Source organism: Leptodactylus fuscus, chromosome 1 (assembly GCF_031893055.1).
Source record: "Leptodactylus fuscus isolate aLepFus1 chromosome 1, aLepFus1.hap2, whole genome shotgun sequence".
Taxonomy (NCBI): Eukaryota; Metazoa; Chordata; class Amphibia; order Anura; family Leptodactylidae; genus Leptodactylus; species Leptodactylus fuscus.
The window spans coordinates 185,719,379-185,740,677 of NC_134265.1; the positions used below are offsets into that span (position 1 = coordinate 185,719,379).

The 21,299-nt window shown below is 39.8% G+C and overlaps 2 protein-coding genes across 3 annotated transcripts in view; one reads left to right on the forward strand and one right to left on the reverse strand.

Annotated features, from left to right (window-relative positions):
* Positions 1–1,038: 1,038 nt before the first annotated feature.
* LOC142212569 (THAP domain-containing protein 2-like) lies at positions 1,039–20,287 on the reverse strand. Of its 2 annotated transcripts, XM_075280533.1 has the most exons (5): positions 20,162–20,273; positions 18,130–18,275; positions 16,715–16,805; positions 7,389–7,584; positions 1,039–3,065 (listed from the first exon to the last, which is right to left on the reverse strand). In XM_075280533.1, exons 3-5 carry the CDS (start codon positions 16,780–16,782, stop codon positions 2,775–2,777), a joined length of 555 nt encoding a protein of 184 aa, XP_075136634.1. In that variant the 5' UTR covers positions 16,783–16,805; positions 18,130–18,275; positions 20,162–20,273; the 3' UTR covers positions 1,039–2,774. The 2 variants fall into 2 exon arrangements, with proteins under 2 accessions (XP_075136634.1, XP_075136641.1); XM_075280540.1 differs by lacking the exon at positions 18,130–18,275 and having other exon boundaries at positions 20,162–20,287.
* Positions 20,288–20,458: 171 nt separating this feature from the next.
* Positions 20,459–21,299, forward strand: part of LOC142212174 (uncharacterized) — a 45,054-nt gene continuing 44,213 nt past the window's right edge. The window contains exon 1 of the mRNA XM_075280438.1: positions 20,459–20,506. The gene's annotated coding sequence lies outside the window, so the exon portion shown is untranslated. The remainder of the gene's footprint in view (positions 20,507–21,299) is intronic.

The following is a 21,299-nucleotide window of genomic DNA, read 5'->3' on the forward strand; positions in this document are numbered from 1 at the left end:
GTAAATGTTATATTAAACTCCAGTCCCGTTTTAAAATAAAAGCATTAAAACATATATGCTAATCGTACCTGAACGTGCACCATGAGCGGGGATGCACGATGCTACGTCATCTTCGGGCATGCCTGCCTCTTCTGTCTTCTTGTAGTGACGCCCTCTGGTCCGTGTCTTCTTCCGTCTTCTTGTCTTCAAATCCCGTGCCTGCGTAGTAGCGCTTCTCTCCGAAGCACTACTGTGCAGGCTCACTTGCCAGTCCCTGTAGAACTACACGAGCATACTGCATGCTCGCGAACTGCCATTAGGTAAAATGGCGAGTGAGCCTGCACAGTAGCACTCCGGAGGGAAGCGCTACTACGCAGGCGCGGGATTTGAAGACTTTGAAGATTTAAAAAGGCTATTCAGGCACCGTAAATGTTATATTACACTATCCCCCATTTTTAAAATAAAACCCTAAAAAAGAATGTGCTCTACTTACGCATCGTGCACTGTGGGCGGGCATTCAGGGTGTGTCTTCTTCTTCATCCACGCCTCTTCTTCCTCCGATGTCCTCCGGTCCCGTCTTCCTCCGGCGCTCACGAGCTGACACTGATATAAAAAAATGACCTGGGCGCATGTGCAGTAGCATGCGGCTTCTACTACGGCTACTGTGCAGGCGCCCTGGCCATTTTTTCTTCTTTATCAATGTCACTTCGCGAGCGCCGGAGAAAGACGGGACCCAAGGACATTGGAGGAAGAGGAGGCGTGGATGAAGAAGACGGCGCACCCTGAATGCCCGCCCAGCGTGCACGATCCATAAGTAGATCACATTCTTTTTTAGGGTTTTATTTTAAAACTGGGGGGTAGTTTAATATAACATTTATGGTGCCTGATTTTGCTGATAGAGCCCCTTTAAGTTTCAAAGCTGTGACGACAACTTCTATGAATTTTAATAGCAACCATTTCTGACTGTCTTTTTAAAAAGAGAGCTAGGGAAGAAATAAACTAAACAAAGGTTTAATAGAATTCTTGCAAAACAAAACCAAAAAAAAAAGACAATTCGTTGATTTGTATTTATTGGTGATTGTTTTGACATTTACTAAAGACAAAGACATAGTACAATAGAATAGCATTAGATCAGATTTGTAGGAAAAAAAAAAAAAACTGTTATATTTGTGAGTAAAGGTAAGTCAGATTTGTAAAGTGGTTAGGTTATCCCATGGAGTACTAGGGCAGATTTATGAATACTATCTGCATAAAACAGCTGCTCATATCAAGCAATCCCAGCAGCGCCATCATTTCTTATAGTGCTTTGAAAAATGATAGCTATGCTGTTAATGGTTGCTGTGGGCAACCAAATTTAATTTTATTTTTTTAAAAAGAACATATTCATAAATTTGCCCCATGTTTAGTTGAATGAAGCACTAATATACACATAAATGTGCACAACTTTTGGTGCAAAAATGTTTCATGGGATAACCTTTTTAAGGCTAAGGCCCCATGGGGCGTCCTGCAGCAAAAAAAACAAAAAAACAAACCGTGGTGGCTACGCATCGCGATTCTTCCCGCAGCGCTTTAGACAAAGTTTGCAGAGGTTTGCTCTGTGGACTGTTTCAATTATACCAATTGGAAACTGCAAATGTTTCCGTAGGAATAATGGGCAAGTCCGCACTGCAGTTTTTACTGCAAAGTGTAAAACGCTGCAATTTTTCCCCATGGTGTTTCCACTGCAGACAAATTGTGGTGTTTACATCCTGTGGAGCCCCGGCCTAATACTGACTTAATCACAGAACGACGAGAAAAAAAAAAGGATGGAGGTAGTATTACCTTATATAGAAATTTGTAGTAGGTTATGTTTGGTACTGCAGCTCTGCTCCATTTAGGTGAAGTCAAAAGTTGAGCTGCAATACCAGATTCTCGCCACAGATAACTGTGGTGTCATTTTTAGGAAAAAAAAAAAAAGAAAAAGTCTGCTTTTCTTTCCCCAATCTAATACATTGCTTTAAATTCTGGCATAATTCATCACATTATTAAATATATTGTCCCCAAGTACATCAGGACAGACAAAAATATATACAGTATATATACCGTTCACAAAGATATATTGCCAAGTTTGTATTGTGAATGTACATTTGTTTCATGTATCAGTGTAATGCACGTGCAGATATTTAACGTGTACATAGACATTCACTGGATTAAATCATCAGATATTGATTTTTTTTTTTTCTAGCAGGGGCCTCAGACATAAATCTGTGTTATGGCAAAACCATAAGACTGAAACATATCCAAAAGGCAAAGAGAATTAGCTTGTTTTTATCTATAGGGTTATACTACAATTTTACCCTTAGACATAAGTTTGACTTTTCTACCTCTATTCACATTTTGGGCTGTTATTCAGTGCAGAGTTCAATGTAGGAAGCCATAGTAAAGACATTTAACTTTATTGCCTAGATCAGAATTAGACTTCCCGAACAATAGTTTAAAATGCCTTTACTTGTGAGATATCTAGTCAATACTGAGTAAAAGATAATGCAACACCTCTCTTCATACAGCAAAGACAGCATTATTAAATGGAGATCATGAAATATACCGTTATTTTCCTTCAACAAGTTTGAGATTTGGATCAATCCACACATAAAGTAAAGGATTAAAAAGTATAAAACTCTGTATGTACATAGCCTTACTAAGGAGTTTTGTTTTTTTCAACAAACGCATATAGATACAGTTGAAGCAGAGTATCAAAGCACTTATACACTCTAAGGACAAAAGGGGAAAAAAAATTAAAACAAAAATTATAGTCTCTACACTGGATCTTCAGTTAAGTCAAGTGACTGGACCTTGAATTTCAGTCTCCGGAACTTCTGCTGGGTGATCTTCAACCTCCTTTTCACATTATGAAGGCTACTTAAAGCTTCATCAAGCCTCTTTTTTAGAGCCTTGGGACTGTCTGTAATACAATAGTCATGTTCCACTGTAACACGTTTGTCAGCTGGCTCTGAAGTAGGGGTCTTCTGTGGAAGTGAAGAGGGTGGAATGGTAAACTTCTCCTCAGCCTCTTCAAACATTGGAGTAAAAATTTGAGATTTTCGATCCTGTAGGCATAAACGAAAGAAGCATACAAGCTGAATGCAGTAAACTTTTCTTCACCGTGCATGTTCCCAAAGTGCTTAAGCAGACTTGTGTCCACAATAAGACATAACTTAATTTACTACAAGGACAGGTCTGTATATAATATAAAGTAGACAACACATAGGATAGCCATCATGTTTAAAGGGATTCTATCATTAAAATGCTATTTTTTTTCTCACTAACACAGCGCCGTTCCAGATGAAGATGGAGGCGGCGCTGGAGAGTTCTCTCACAGCATTGGGGACTCCCCCAGTGCTGTTTGAGTGCTGGGGACCGCCCCCCAGTGCTGCAAGAGAACTCATTTGCATACCGAAGAAAACCGGGATTTCTACCGAACGGCGGCGCAGAGAAGACATCTAAAGGTAGGAAAAGAATAGTCTTTCTATTTCTACATGTTAGTCAGAAAAAATAGCATTTTAATGATAGAATCCCTTTAACGCACATTCATTTGACAGCCATGTTGTCATACACGTGTGCTAGATTTAGGCTGGTCGTACACGACCGTATTGGTTTTTGTGGTCCGCAATTTGGTGATCAGCAACTTAAGTGTCATTTCAAAATGTCATTCCACAGACATCCGTGTCCATCCGCACACGCCCATAGAGTTCTATGGGACAGTCCGTGCCTGATGTCCGTAACTTTGCGGACCTGCGGTATTCAGTGCGGACCATGGTCACGGCACAAAACACCATGGATACAATATCTGGTGGTATAAGAGGCCGCACTGAATATAATGTGTCCGCAAATGGTCCGCAATTGAGAACCCACAATTGCAGACCATTTGCGGACTAAACTTACTGTCGTGTAAGACCAGCCTAAGTCGAGAATGAATGTATGAGAAAACTGGTGTCAGATAACTCAAACCTTAAAGGGGTTTTCCCATCTCATCCTTTCAGCCAGGCTGGATGTAGTGTCTGCTTCTAACTTATTATATTTTTCTCCCTCCTGCTGAACAGGACAAACAACACTTATACAGATCAGACAATCTGCAGATTCTTGTACAGAACAGGCTCAGCGGTATCTGAGTCTTTCCTTAGAGAGATAACAGACCAGTCTTTATCAGCAAAACTGCAATTATCTGAAGCCGTGAGTGATGGCACTCATCCTATAGATCTGTGGTTATAGCAACACAGTGTAAACAATGGGAGGAAGAAATTCACATACCAGGCAAACAAAGCAGAATTTCTAAAGTAATATATTTAGAAAATGGCTTCAATTTACATAAGTTACCAGTATAGATAGGATTCTTGAGATGGGACAACCCATTTAAGCACAAAAGAATCTGGCCACGGAAATCCACCTGCCTGAACCTTATCACTTCCAACATTTGCTATTGGGGGAGAGTCAGAATAACCCCGCAAACATTAGACTGTCATAAGGTCCCACCAACATGTACCTAATGTGTATGGTCAGCTTAAAAGCTACATAATAGGCAGGAGAGAGTAGATTACAGGCACAAACAGACCTATAGGTGTCATGTGTGGACTACAATGCGAAGATAAGAGGACACATCCACAAGAACAATGGCTGATACAGAGATTTATTTATTGCCTTAACTGCATTTACATCATGGCCTGTGTACCTTAATATACCCAGGAGCACACAGTACTTGAATATCTCAGTTTGATTGTAAGGTTATTACACTTATTTCTCTGGACATAATGTTTGATTGCTTGATACAGGTAACAATATAAATCAGTCAGCATCAGCACCAATTTGGGAAATGTTTACTTTATTGATCAAGTTTCATTAACTTTTCTTGCCATCCTTTTCCTGTTACGTTCTAAATTTAGCAAGGTGCACTGGACATTATAAATTAAGTTTCCTTTATTCTGCAAGACTATACGATAATGATGATGCCAATTATATTCTATTTGTTTTTTTATGTTGCTCTACTGTTACACAATAATCTCACTTATTTGACAACAAGTTGTTTTGCTTGCACCATATTGTGAGAGCCTCAACTTTTATTTTTCCATCATCAGAGCTGTGTGAGAGCTTGTTTTTTTCCAGAAACGTCTTTTCTTTTGGCACAATTTTGGGTGACTTTTCAGTACTTTAAAAAAAAAAAATATATATATATATATATATATATATATATATATATATATGAAGAGCTCAACGGAAAAATAGACTAAGTCCAAAAATCAATATTGTGAGAAAAACGAAATTTAAAGTTTTAGCCTAAAGCAAACGGGCATTATTGTGGAATATATCTATCCAATGTAATCAGCTAATGAACACCGTTAATCCTAATCATAAATTGTATTATTTATTAAAAAAAATTGCAGCTTCATGTATAAATATATATTATTTAATATTATTAATTACTACTATTATTTATTATTATTAATAATTATTACTATTATTTATTATTATTATTAATTATTAGTTTAAATTATTGATAGTTTCTAAAATGGAATTTTATTATTTATAGCACTAATGCTGTGGCTCTGAAGGAATACAGCTACTTCTAGTCTAGATCTTCGGAGCTGCTCGAACAGTCAGAGGTGGAGACTTGTTTTTGCTTCTTTTGTTTCTTTTGCACAGGTAATGAAGCAAAGAAGCACTGCGCATCTTTGCTGCAGAATTTCGACAGAGTTTGAAGGTCGTCAAACTTTGCCTTCTTTATTGGAATCAACCCACCATACAGCTGTTGTGGATTCACATGAGTCTGCTGCTCTTTTTTTCTCTTATTCTTTTTCTTCTCAGTCTGCTGAATGTTGCCCAACCATATAACGGTACTGCTCATGCAGCCATTATAGCCTTTTAAACAATAAGACAAAGTTTTTACACCAATATAAACAACAGACCGGAAGTCACGATTTCAATGAAAAAATGACCAACGAGAGTGAAGTAAGTAAGTTTGTATTGGACTTAGGCCATTATTCCATTGAATGTAAATTCTTCTGCATTGAAATATATGGACTTAGGTAATTAATCCTAGGTACCTTGTAAACCCAATGCATAGAACGAGGTACAAAGAAGCTTTCTAGGTAATAATTTGAAATATGACAAAATGTGGACTTAGGCCATTTTTCCGTTGAGCTCTTCATATATATAGTCAGGGTCTGGGGTTGCTAGGTGGGGTGGCATAGACACACAAGTCCAGTTTCTTTAGTCCAAAACATAGGTAGAGTTTTATTTTCACTCAAAAAGATAGTGCAGCAACAAAAGGAAACAATACAAAAATAAATACCTGCCCGGCTAGGCTCTAATGAAACATAGAATAGGTTACTTCACCTAGACTAAGAGAAATCCTAAATCCAGTTGAATCACTCAGGACACAGCTCCAAAAATATGACCTCTCTGGTTTGGCACTCCAGCCAAGCTCTGTCTCCAGTCTGTTGCTGGAGCTGACTTCTTAAGCCTCCTTGACAAGGAGACTCTCAACAGCTGAGTCGCTGCCGGAACATCCCCAAAGTGTGGACTAGAGGTGGGTGGAATAACAGGTCCCACTACCAACCTAGCTGCCATTCCTAAAAATCCAGCCCAGTAACCGGAACTTTGAAATAACACTCAGCAGACAGAATTATCTTCTGAGAACCAATCTTTCTGGAGTTTTCTCATCTCACCCACCTTAGTAGTTTGGGTGAGATCTACACCCCCTCCATTACTTGGCCGGCCATCGGCTTGCAATATATATATATATGTATATATTTTGGAGGCATTGTGGCCAACATCAGCAATTTTGTTGCTGTTTTTTTATTTTTTAGGGCATGCACCATGTGGGTTAAATAACATTTTTATAGTAGGGGTTGTTAGGATGCAATAGCACATATGGCTATTTTTATTTATTTATTATTTTTCAATTAAAAACATATATATATATTGGGAAGATTGCAATTTATTTGTTTTATATTGTTTTATTTATTTTTTTACATTCACACAGTCTCTAACTGGGACTACATAGCGCGATTGCTTCAATTGTACATTAATATGCGGCAAAGGCTTATAGATATAGCTAGAAGGCTGATGTGGGATACTTCACTGGATCCCCTATCACCATGGCAGCGTATTGACACCCCACATTCCCTTGGAGAAAGCACACAGAGACCCCTTAGATGTTATCAACATTATTGAATATTCAGTGGCACAATTACAAATTACAATTTGTCCTGCAAAAAAACAAGCCCTCATTTGACTGAGAAGAAAAGTAAAGTCACGGCTTTTGGAAGGCGAGATGTAAAAATTCTAAAAAAATCTATCTACCCTTTTAGGTTTCTTGGCACTATACATTTACATAGCTAGGGGTCATAAGGAGTTAGGAACATACAATTACATACCCTTCTGATTTTCCCAGGGAAAGCAAACACAGTTGGCACAGCATCCACCCTAAGCCGAATGGTCTGACCTGTCCGGTCAAAGCAGTATTCTTCGAAGTGATCAGAGCACAGCACTGCTTTAGAAGATGGTTTAAAGGTATCACGTCGCATGTTTGTAACCCATATTTTCAGAATCTCTGGTCGTCCATGTGGAAACCTAAAGAAAAGATGTATTGTTCAGTTGCACTATACAGAAATGTTGCAGACTAGCGATGAGCGAACACTGTTCGGATCAGCTTATCCGAACAGCACGCACTCATAGAAATGAATGGAAGCACCTGTGACGCCGGACGCCGGCAAAGTCAGCGTCACAGGTGTTTCCACTCATTTGTATGGGAGCGTGCTGTTCGGATCGGCTGATCCGAACAGTGTTCACTCAACTCTATTGCAGACTTATGTGACATTGCAGAAATTTCTCAACCTTCACACACCAACTTTTTAGTGTAAAAAAGCAAACACTGTTTAATTATTTCTGTTATTGCATAGAGGCAACATATTCTGTAGCACTTGACAGTTTTTGCAATATTTTGTGGTTTACTGTTATCCATGGCACTTTCTGAAATTAGAGTGGATATCCTACAACCAATAATATTTCTATAGTTTACTCTGGAAACAAAAATTATAGCTTAACCGGTTCCCGACCGGCCCCTGTATATTAACGTCAGCACGGCATGGGCTCCTTGCCGTGCCGACGTTAATTAACTGATCCTTGAAGACTGGGGATCGCGTCTCCCCAGGTGTCGGCAGCTCCGTGAACACAGCGCAAGATGCTGCTGGTGTTCACGGAGACTTGATCTAAACCTGATTGGTTCAGGTCCCGGTCACGTGATCGCTGTGAGAACCAATCAGGTTTAGCTAAGGGAAAGTTTGTTGTAGTAACAAACTTTCCCGGGTTCCTGATTGTGTAAAGCACTTTCTCTCCTCTGATCTCTCTGTCAGAGAGAGATCAGAGGAGAGAAAGTGATATACCGTTACACAAGCACTCATCCCACACATCCCCCATTTTAATTAATTTCATTAATAATTATAATAATAATACATTTTATTTATCTAGCGTTAACAATTAATTTTTTTTCATTCATTTAGGTAGGATTTAGGGCTAGGGAGATTAGGAATAGTATAGATTAGATAGGGTTAGTAATTAATTACTTTATTAGTATAGTTAATTAATTATTAGTATATTTAATTCATTATTTATTAGTATAGTTATTAGTATAGTTAATTAGTATAGTTAATAACGTAGTTATTAGTATAGTTAGTACTTAGTTTAGTTATTAGTTAATTCATCATTAGTATATTTATTAGCGTAGTTAGTAATTAATTGTTAATTAATTATTTATTAGTACAGTTATCAGCGTAGTTATTAATTAGTATAGTTAGCAATTAATTAGTATAGTTAGTACTTATTAGTGTAGTTAGTAATTAGTACATTTATTAGCGTAGTTATTAATTAGTATAGTTAGTGCTTAGTATAGTTAGTAATTAATTAGTATAGTTAGTATTTATTAGTGTAGTTAGTAATTAGTATAGTTAATTGATTATTTATTAGTACAGTTATTAGCATAGTTATTAATTAGTATAGTTAGTACTTATTAGCATAGTTAGTAATTGGTATAGTTAGTACGTATTAGTGTAGTTAGCAATTAATTAGTATAGTTAGTATTTATTAGTATAGTTAGTACTTATTAGTGTAGTTAGTAATTAGTATAGTTCATTATTAGTACAGTTATTAGCGTAGTTATTAATTAGTATAGTTAGTGCTTAGTATAGTTAGTAATTAATTAGTATAGTTAGTATTTAGTGTAGTTAGTAATTAGTATAGTTAATTCATTATTTATTAGTACAGGTATTAGCGTAGTTATTAATTAGTATAGTTAGTACTTATTAGCATAGTTATTAATTATAGTTAGTGCTTAGTATAGTTAGTAATTAATTAGTATAGTTAGTATTTAGTGTAGTTAGTAATTAGTTTAGTTAATTCATTTTTATTAGCATAGTTATTAGCATAGTTATTAGCATAGTTAATTATTTGTATATTTATTTATTTGTGTAGTTATTAATTAGTACAGCTCGTTTATTAGTATAGTTATTGAATAGTTATTAATTAGTATAGTAATTTATTATTAGTAGAGTTAATTTATTATCTTAGTTAGAGAAATGGCGCAGAAATTTTACACTGCAGAAGAAGCTTATGCCCTTTTATGTTCTGACACTGAAGAAAGTGTGTCAGAAAGTGATGATAATTTTGAGGGTTTTTCTGACAGTGACAGCTCAGACATTAGCGGTCACTCTGGTCCATCTTCAGCAATGACCAGGACCGGAGAGGCAGAGATGGCTATTGGAGAAATGTCTCCAAATCAAGCCGTGATGCCCAGTACCAGTAGTACGCCTACCAGCAGGGCACATTTACAGGGAAGTTTGCCGCTGGATGTAGCTTTTCCCAGCTGGGCAGCTTCTGATTCTGCCACTCCATTTATCCCTGATTTTAAGGCCACCCCGGGTACAAATGTGGATGTGGAAGGTTTTATACCATATAAATTTTTCAGTTTATTCATTACAGATGAATTTCTAGAGTATATTGTTGCCCAAACAAATTTATATGCCTCCCAATTTATCTCCCAGAATCCACGATCTTATTATGCCAGGCAAAATATATGGACGCCCACAAATCTATTTGAAATTAAAATTTTTTTAGGCCTCACACTAACTATGGGGCTTGTTAAAAAGCCGACCATTCGCTCTTACTGGTCGACCCGTCCTGTACATGCCACCCCAACCTTTCCTGCCATTCTTACCAGGACCCGTTATGAAATACTTATGCGATTTTTCCATTTCAATGATAACAGCCAATGCCCACCTAGAAGTGCCCCAGAATATGACCGATTGTACAAAATCAGGCCCATCCTCACGATGCTCAGTGACAAATTTTTAAAACTTTATTCCCACAACACAAAACATTTCTGTTGATGAGTCCCTTGTAAAATTCAAAGGGAGACTGCACCTTAAACAGTTTATTCCATCTAAGAGGGCAAGGTTTGGAATAAAATTCTACAAAATGTGTGAAAGCTCTACAGGATACACATCAGCTTTCCGCATATATGAAGGGAAGGATAGGCAGCTAAATCCACCTGGATGTCCGCCTTATCTGGCAACAAGTGGCCGAATTGTTTGGGAGTTGATTGGGCCATTTCTACAAAATGGCTATAACCTGTACGTGGACAACTACTACAGTAGTATACCCCTTTTTAAAGCATTAGTTCAACAGAACACAGGGGCTTGTGGGACCATTCGGAAGAATCGCCAGGGATTTCCACAATCACTGGTTAATGAAAAATTCAAAAAGGGGCAGTCAGGTGGTGTTCGCAGTGGAGAGCTACTTGCCCTAAAATACAAAGATAAAAAAGACATCTTTCTTCTTAGCTCAATCCACACTGATGCCACAACCTCAGTTACAGAGCTAGGTTCCACAGCCCCAAAGCAAAAACCAGTAGCAGTTATGGATTACAATAAACACATGGGGGGTGTGGACCTTGCGGACCAGGTGCTACAGCCGTACCAGGTATCCAGAAAATCATATACCTGGTACAAAAAAGTAATTGTTTATTTGTTTCAGGTGGCCACATATAATTCGTTTGTTTTATATAAAAAGGCAGGAAATTCAGACACTTTCCTTGACTACCAAGAAAAGGTAATTGAAAGTCTTATTTTTGCAAATACTTGCCCCCCACATCCTCTTCAATCTGAAGATGTCAAAAGACTGACAGAACGACATTTTATTGCACCAATTCCCCCAACAGAATCAAGAAGGTATCCTCAGAGAAGATGCCGTGTATGTGGCAAGAGAGGAATGAGGTCTGATACCCGCTATTATTGTCCAGATTGCCCGTCACAGCCAGCCTTGTGTATCAATGACTGTTTTAAAATCTTTCACACGGAGCCACGCTTTTAAATCACTTGTGTTAAAAATGCACGCTATATACATTTCTTGAGAGGTATAATTTATAAAATGGGGTGACTACAAGAACCTTTTGGCGTCCAAAAACTTGTTTCTTTAAATCTACACTTCAGAAGCTAAAAAGTGTAGCACCCCTTCCTTTCTGAACGCTACTGTGCACTCAAACAGAAGTTTACACCCACATACACAACTTTTTTTTTACCTGGCATAACCCACTTAAGATTTTAAATGTGCATGTCTTTTTAAACTCAATGGGCACTAAAATGGCATATTTTTTACTTTGCATATACATTTTTGGGAAGCACGTGAGCACAAAATACTAATCATACCCCTTGATAAATTCCTTGAGGGATGTAGTTTTTAAAATGGGGTCCTATTTTGGGGGGGTTCTTATTTATTTGGAATCAGAGCCTCTCCAACTGCCCGCCAAACAGATTCCAGCAAACTCTGCCCTCCAAAATTCTAACAGTGCTCCTTCCATTCTGGATCCTACAGTGTGCCAATACATCATTTCACATCCACATGTGGGATATTTCTGTAGTCGGTAGAAAATGCTTAACAAATTGTGGGGTGCATTTTCTCATTTAATCCCCTGTGGAAATGCAAAAATTGGGGTTAAAGCAACATTTTATGTGAAAAAATGTCACTTTCCGTTATAAAGGCCCAATTCTGTGAAACACATGAAAGGTAAAAGTGCTGACTATACCCCTTGATACATTCCTTGAGGTGTTTAGTTTCCAAAATGGGGTCACAATTTGGAGGTTTCTACTATTTGTGCACCTTGGGGGCTCTGCAAATGGGACATGGTGCCTCATAATTATTCCAGCAAAATCTGGCCTCCAAAACCCAATTAGCGTCTTTCCGTTCGGAGCTCTGCCATGTGCCCATACATCAGTGTACCAGCACATATGGGGTATTGTTGTGTTCAGTAGAAATTGTGTAGCAGTATGTGGGTTGCAATTTCTCCTTTAACCCTTTGTGAAGATAGAAAATTTGGGGCTAAAGTGATATTATATTAGAAAAAAAATCATTTTTAATTTTCACGTCCCAATGATAAAAAAATCTGTGAAACACCCGTAGGGTGAAAGTGCTCACTATACCCCTGGATACATTCCTTGAGGGGTCTAGTTTCCAAAATGGGGTCATATTGGGGGGGGGGGTTTCCACTGTTTTGACACTTCAGGGGCTCTGCAAATGCGACATGGTGCCTGAAACAGATTCCAGCAAACTCTGCCCTCCAAAATCCAAATAGCTCTCCTTCTGTTCTGGACCCTACAGTGTGCCCATACATCATTTAACATTCTCACATGGAATAGTTTCATGCTTGGGGGAAATTGCTTAATAGAATTTAGAATGCATTTTCTCCTTTAACACATTGTGAATGTGTAAATTCTAGGGCTAAATGAATATATTAGTGACAAAAATTTAAAAGTGTAAATTTGACCTCTATTTTGTTTTAATTGCTGTGAAATGTTGAAAGGGTTAAGAAACTTCCTAAATGCGGTTTTGAATTCTTCCAGGAGTGAAGTTTTTAGAATGGGGTGATTTATGGGGGTTTCTATTAGAGAGGCCTTTCAAGACCCCTTCAGAACTGAACTGGTCCCTTGAAAAATGTGTTTTAAAAATATTCTTAAAAATTTGGAAAATTACTGCTTGACTTTTAAGCCTTATAACATCTGAAAAAAATGAAAGGGCAATTAAAGTTTGATGCCAATATAAAGAAGAGATATGGTAAATTATATTTAGGAAGTAATTTGGATATTATGACATTCTAGATGAAAGGCATGCAATTTCAAAGTTTGAAAACTGCATTTTTTTCAAAATTTTCACCAAATTTTCTATTTTTTCATAATTAAAGACAAAACATATCGACCAAAATGGACCACTGACACGAAGTACAATGTGTCACGAGAAAACAATCTCAGAATCACTATGATAAGTTAATGCATCTCAAAGTTATTACCACTTAAAGTGACACATGTCAGATTTGAAAAATGAGGCCTGGTCACGAAGGTACTTTTAGGCTCTGTCTTGAAGAGGTTAAAGAGGACCTTTCATGGTTTGGAGCACATGTAGTTTTATATACTGCTGGAAAGCCCTGAATTCAGCGCACTGTCGGCTTTCCCGACACAAGGGCGTTACCTTACCATCAGAAGGGCGTTTCTGACACTCAGTCAGGACCATCCTTCTGTACAAGCAGCGCCAATAGCGCTGTGCTCTGAGACCGGGGAGGAACGCCCCCTCCCCTCCTGATAATACTAGTCTATGGACGAGTACTGTGAGCAGAGGGAGTGGGCGTTCCTCCCCGCTCACACAGTACAGCGCTATAGGCGCTGCTGTGGAGGAGGACGTTCCTGACAGACTGTCAGGAAAGCCCTTCTGACTGTAAAGAGCTACGGTACCAGCACCGCTAGCTCTTCACCTGTGGCACAGATCGGGAAAGCTGACAGTGCGCTAAATTCAGAGCACTGTCGGCTTTCCAGCAGTATATAAAACTGCATATGCTCCAAACCATGAAAAGTCATCTTTAACCACTTAGCGACTGACTTATAGACTTTCTTCATCTGTCATTAATGCCTTTATGCTATTTCACATACATGCACGTCAGGGAATATGGTTCGTTCCCGCATTCCCACGTGCCTGTAAGAAATGGAGATCGCACGGGCTCTGCTTCGAGCAATCACCATGGGAGCCCGGCTGTATCTGACAGCCAGGCTCCTGCTATAACAGGGGGGATCCCCGCTGTTTAACCTTTAAGGTGCAGGCGGTCAATAGTGACCACCCCATCTTAAGTGTTTAAAAGTGGAAGTAAAAATGCTGGCGACATCGTGAGCCGGAGTTAGCTGTAACACACAGCTAAAATCCTGCTCCTTAACCTCCGATCAAAGCTGCACTTCAAATCAGGGGTTTTAACCCTTTGAAAGCAGCGGGCAAACATGTCCGCCATATCCAATGGGCTCTGCCGTCTTAAGGGGCCCCTGGGCACTCCCTGCAGTGAGATCGGAGGGTGTGTGTGGGGGGGGGTGCCCATATGAAGTATCTGGGGTCTGTATATATATATATATATATATATATATATATATATATATATATATATATATACACATACACATATACACACACACATTTTGAACTTGCTATCATTCGACTGCAAGTCCCATAGACTGCAATACAATTGTATTGCAGTCTATGGGAGATGCTCAATATTATAATAATAATAATAATAATATAATAATAAATTTTATTTCTATAGCGCCAACATATTCCGCAGCACTGTACAATTTGTAGGGTTCAAATACAGACAGCTACATAACAAAGAACGTCATTTCACACAATGGGACTGAGGGCCCTGCTCGCAAGAGCTTACAATCTATGAGGTAGAGGGGGTGACACAAGAGGTAGCAGGGGCGGTATTGCTTATGCAGAGGTCAGACACTTTTGTAATAGAGGTTACTGTCATTACACAAACATAAAACTTTATGAGCCGTCAACAGTCGTGTCCTTTAACATGTGGATGGAGCTTGGACATATAAAGTTATCCTGAGATTACATCACATCATGTGGGGAAATGTGGGAGCGGGAACAGAGGAAGGTTAAGGGTTTACATTAGAAATTGTGATAGGCCTGTCTGAAAAGATGCGTCTTTAGTTTGCGTTTGAAGCTGTAGAAATTGGGAGTTAATCTGATTGTCCGGGGGAGAGCATTCCAGAGAAGTGGTGCAACTCGGGAGAAGTCTTGTATACGAGCATGGGAGGTTCTGATAATAGAGGATGTAAGTGTTAGGTCATTGAGTGAGCGGAGAGCACGGGTTGGGCAGTAGACAGAGATGAGGGAAGAAATGTAGGGAGGTGCGCCATTATGGAGAGCCTTGTGGATGAGGGTGATAACTTTATATTTTATTCTATAATGAATAGGCAGCCAATGTAGCGACTGGCACAGACCAGAGGCATCGCTGTAGCGTCTAGCCTGATAGATGAGCCTGGCCGCTGCATTCAGAATAGATTGTAGAGGGGAGAGTTTAGTGAGGGGAAGACCGATTAGTAAGGAGTTACAGTAGTCAAGGCGAGAATGAATCAGAGAGACAATAAGTGTCTTTAGTGTATCTCTGGTAAGGAAAGGGCGTATTCTGGAGATGTTTTTGAGGTGGAGGTGACATGAACGAGCGAGTGATTCAATATGAGGGGTGAAGGAAAGGTCTGCGTCAAACATGACCCCGAGGCAGTGGGCCTGCTGCCTAGGAGTTATAGTAAGGCCTGAGACTGCAATGGATATATCAGAGACAGATCTATTAGATGGTGGAAACAGTAGTAGTTCAGTCTTGGAGAGATTTAGTTTCAGATAGAGTGAGGACATGATATTTGAGACAGCAGAGAGACAGTTGCTGGTGTTCTGTATGAGTGCAGGGGTGATGTAATGGGAAGATGTGTATAATTGGGTGTCATCAGCATAAAGATGGTACCTGAAGCCAAATCTGGCAATGGTTTGTCCAATGGGGGCTGTGTAGAGAGAAAAGAGGAGGGGGCCTAGGACTGAGCCCTGAGGAACCCCAACAGCAATATTATTATTGAGGCTGGTCAGGGGAGGCTCCCGTGTAGCACAGTAACAAGTGGGCTAGTAGTAACACCAGTAGTAGTAATGCCTGATCGCGGGCATTAGCTCTTAAGACTTGTGGCTGCTTTTGCACAGCGATTGCCATAGCTATCGGGTCTCCTGTACAGTGGAGACTCGGTAGCTATGGCAACCGCTCTGCAGGAATGGCCGCCATCTTTAAGACCCCCGGGTTCCGCTTACCTGCACAGCTCTTCTTGGTCCGGTCCTCTGTCTTTCACATGTCTTCAGAGCTGCGCCCCCCCCCCCCCCAGACTAGTATTGTAGAGATGCAGGGAGTAGGCGGGGCTTGGTGCAGCTGGAGAGTGTGGGCAGGGAGATGTGAGTACATCACTCACGTCTCCCCTCCCAGTACCCGCTCACACTCTCCTAAGCCCCGCCTTCTCTATAATACTAGTCTAGGGGGGCGGAGGTGGGGCGCTCTGAAGCCACATGAAGGACAGAGGACCGGACCAGCAGAGGGCAGCGGCAGCAGGTAAGTTGAGCGAAGTTCACGAGTAGATAGATATTACTGTACATAGACAAGTCAATGTACAGTAGTATCTATCTACTCTTGAACTTGCCTCGTCGTCCTCACAGCAGCGCAGCAGACAGATGCTGCATTCGGACTATAAGACGCACCCCCATTTTCCTCCCATATTTGGAGGAAAAAAAGGGCGTCTTATAGTCCGAAAAATACGGTAAACCATAAGAGTACTATCAATTTGTACAACATTACACATACCGGTGAAAGGACTTTCCACATCCACGTGTCTGTCGGCTTGTGCAGTTGATTGCAGCACACGCAGGCATTGTTAGATGCCATATAAAGCAACCTGTTGTGACAAAATGGAAAATGTACTTAGCAATCAAGTAATACATTTGTCTAAGTGTGGGCTGGATAATTTTAAGGGGTTGTCCAGCCAAGAAATATTACGTTGACAACAGCATATTTCACTATGTGCGATATGGGTTACCTCTCTTATCTAGTATACAGCAATTTGCTCAGAATCGTGACCATCTTCTGCCTCTCCGCGGTGAGTCCTACATGTTTCGCCGTGGAGAGGCAGAAGACGCACACGGGTGGTCTCTTTGCAAACCCATTCAAGTGAATGGGTTTGAAAACTGACAGCCGGGTTTCTGTCTCCTGTCCAGTTTGTGCAGAAGACAGAAACCCAAAAGCAGAGACCGGATGCAGGTGTGAACCCGCCCTTATATTTAAAGAGGAACTTTTTTATGTCCTCAGGCATATTTTGTTTTATATACTTCTAGACTAGAAAGCCGACTGCGCTGAATTCAGTCCACAATTCCATAGCGTTTCCATCCGGTGTACCATCACAGTTTCCATGCACATGACCTATTGGGCCTTACTATGAGGATTCCCTGGACTCTAGTGCCACTAAAACACTAACCTAGAACCCTTTCATCTTTTTTCATGGAGCTAGGAAACATAGACTTCAAAATTATGCCAAACAGCTTGAGACTTCTAAGGGTATGTTCACATGGTGGAATTTGCATTCCACGTGTGAACATTATGCGTGGCTATAGCTGCAACGGGATGACGGTGCAGTGCAAATGAATGGGCCTAATCATAAGGGAGCCTCGTATCACGAATGACACAGCTGATTCAGCCACGGAATCCGCAGCAAGAAGGGTCATCTCACTTCTTTTTCCACTAATAGCTAGCGGAAAAAAGAAGCAAGCGGCTCCCATTGAAGTCAATGGGAGCCGGTTTTGGCAGCGGATTTTGAGGTGGATTCTGTGAACAAAATCCACTGCCAAAAAACTCTGTGTGAACGAGCCCTAATTGTGAGAAGTACCTCTATGCAATGAATCTGGACATTGGACACCTACATCACACATACCCTATGATGACCATTTCAGACAGACAATGAAAAAATTTATAAAATATATCTGGGGTGGCTAAGTAAATGAAACTTGTCTCGTGATTTACAGATGAGCACAAGAGGTTAACACAAGATCACCACCTTCTTCCCACTAATCTAATGAGAATGTATGAACAAGTTACCATTCTTGCATTTCATTTGCAGCAATTTCAGAGACTAAAATTCCATATCAGTCAGAAAGATTCAGAAGTCAGAAGATTGCCTTGATAAATGTAACTGTGTCATTATATAGCTGGAAAAATCAAATACTAACCGGTAACAAAAGGTATTTAGAATTTTTGCTGCTCTTTCTCAAGAGCAGTCATAACTTTTGCTCGCTTTCGTAGGTAGGCCAGAGTTGGTAGAAGACTCAAATCTATTCAACAGCCATTAAATGGGAAAGGGTAAACTTTACCGTTCCTGCCAAAATAAAAGAAAGTCGCATAAAAGAAGACATTCCAAGCACATGTGAAGATTTGATCCTGAACAGTGTTTAATGTGACCCTATACACAATATCTCCTAGTCACCCATTTTTGCGGTTCGTAAAAGTCATCTCAAAATGATCCAACAACTGTCGTTTAAGGGGGCTCAGTTTCTCTTTCTTGTGCTATCTATATACAAATGCCTACAGTGCTGATACATATATATGTGCTGTACAATAGGACTTGAAGCCTTAATACGTCTCTGCTATTGTACTTGATTTGCAGTAATCTGGTGTGGTTGTGGAACACTGTAGTTTCTGTTTGATGCAGAAGACACTTGCGCATGTTTTTTAACAGATGAAAGCTGAAACTTTCTCCTCTCTTTTGTACCCATTTCAAGTTTAGGCTTTAAAAACTGAATGCGCACTACCCTCATGAGGATGGATTTCCACACAGCGTCTTCTGGAAAAAAAATATGGCTCGTTTTTATCTTTCTTTTTTTCTTTTTATAGCCAAAAGCAGAGGTACATTCAAATGAAACAGGAGATATATATGAAGGACTTTTTCTTCTTGTTGAATCCACTTCTGTTGTGACTCAAGATGCCGATTTTCCAAAAAATGCTGTGTGTGAAACCATCCTATGGCTAAGGTCACACATCGCAAAAATGCTGTGGAATGTCCACAGTGAAATTGGGAGGTTTTTTTTTGCAGCTGATGGCTGCAAGTGACAGAAAGAGTTCACAAAGAGAAGGCAACAATGCTTATACCTATCCTTGGCTTCCTGATAGCTGTATATGCTGTGTTTACAGCTATGGGAGCTGCCATATTGACTCCTCTGAGCCTTGCAGTGACATGTACGCTAGGAGGGAAAACTATTTTAAAAATTATTTGTGAAGCACTTTGTGCTATAAAAAAAAAGAAAATACAAAGAACATTTTCGCAATATTAAAAGAAAAATGCAATAAAAATAAATCCCTACAGATCACCAAAAATGCTGCAAAAATTATTTGAATACCCCAAATTACAAGAAAGCACACGTACCAAAAACCCCCCCAAATTTGTCCTGTCATGAAGTGATTAAAAAGGAACTGTTGTGGTAATCAGCTGATCCTTGTGGGTTTGGCTTTTCAGAACAAAATCTATGTTTTCAGCACTGATGAAGGTCACTCACTGTAAGGCTTAATGCATTTGGGACCATTCACAGCTTCTGATCTGTTTGTTTTTCTCATCTGTTTCTAGGAAAGTTGGATGACAATATTATGATTACATAAACCCCTTTGGCTAGAGAGGGGTTTCTGCTGTGCAATTTATTTGATGATACCCAGATTTGCTGGTGCTGCTATAATATATATATATATATATATATATATATATATATATATATATATATATATAAATAAAAAACACCATTTCCTTTCAAGAGAGGCTGGATGAAAATCTCTGCTGGAGAAGGTCTGATAACCAAATTGGGTGTCACCCAGCTTTTCCAGAAAGAGAACTCACTAAGAAATGGTTAGCTAATAGAAGGATTTCGGGTCCTTTTAGGGAGATGGTAGCCACTTGTGTTTATCTTCTCCAGTACATGTGTAACATAATGTAACTGTTTGTAGCAGGATGGAACATAAAAGCGACATGTAACATATGACCATCCTTCCTATCCGTGGCAAGCTGCAGAACTGTCTCCACCAGCTCTGAAAGCATCGTACAGGGCACATGGCTATAGGATAGGCATCTACTAGTCTGCTTCATTGACATACACATAACTACACTTGCAATATTAGCAGCGGGACCCGTATATTCCACTACACATTACATACGTCTACATATATATATATATCCTATATGGCGACCGCACCTGCTGTCCCCAACCTCAGCTAACTCACCGCTGTCACAGTCGCCTCGTATGCTTTACAATCTGTTTCCTGCTGTATTACGACAAGACATTACATTTTGGGGAGCCTCGAAGCAGGGTCAGGGTGTACCAAAATGGCGACCGGGATCAACTAAAAAGACCCAAATGAGAGGGCAATGGCGTTATCACGTCCCTTGACGAAATCAACCAATCAGGTTCTCTGACGAAGTATCACGTCCCTAAGCAAAACATCTTTTTTTTTTTTTTTTACCCCCATACTGAACTTTATTAACAAGCACACCAAAGGAACAACTCGCGTCAGATTGCGTCAGCATGTCTGGGGTGGGAGCGAGGCTGCAATGGGAAGTGAGCAGAGGTGAGAGCCTATAACATATAACATGTGTGTGCTCTGATGCTAGTGGCTAAGGGAATGGATCTGCCTGTATGTAGCGTGTTTGTGGCGGGTAACACTGGGTTCGTAGCGATTCAGTCATGTGAAAATATTTTAGGGATGAATGAATGTTTCATTGTGCATATACTTCTATTAGTCCAGATACAGAGTATATTTATTTTTAAACATGCCTTCTGTGAAGGATTTATAGAGTAAACAGGAGCAACCAATCAAAATCCAGCTTTCATTTTTGGCAGGCAGATTGGAAAGTGTAAGCACTCGCTTGATTGGCTGCTATTTCTTCAGTTGATGTCTGAGTTAGTACAAAAAGCTTAATATAAGTGTTTATTCACACAGCAGGTGTGTGCCGGAGTATTTTTTAATAGTCTGTGGATTATGGATATATTCACTCAAATTTATTTATTAATGTTTTGCTTGACCAGCCTGTTAAATAAATGAAGCCAAGTCTATGAGAGATCTGTAAAACAGATTAAACTGAAATGTGCGCTCAGCTATGAAAAACCTTCTTTTTCACAAGCGTGCACACAGCCTTATTGTGAGTGAGCTCTTAGGCCAGGGCTAGACATCAACTTTAGTTACAAACCCTGTTGCACGACCGAAGATCGCTGGGTTGCTTGGCAACTCCTTGAAGAATGTAATTGAATTGCGTTACATTCTGACCCTTAGTGTACCGCAAACATTGTGCGACTATTTTATGACTAGAAGTTGCAGTTGCAGCACGATAGGAGTCGTACAGACAGTGACCTCTCAGGCCGTT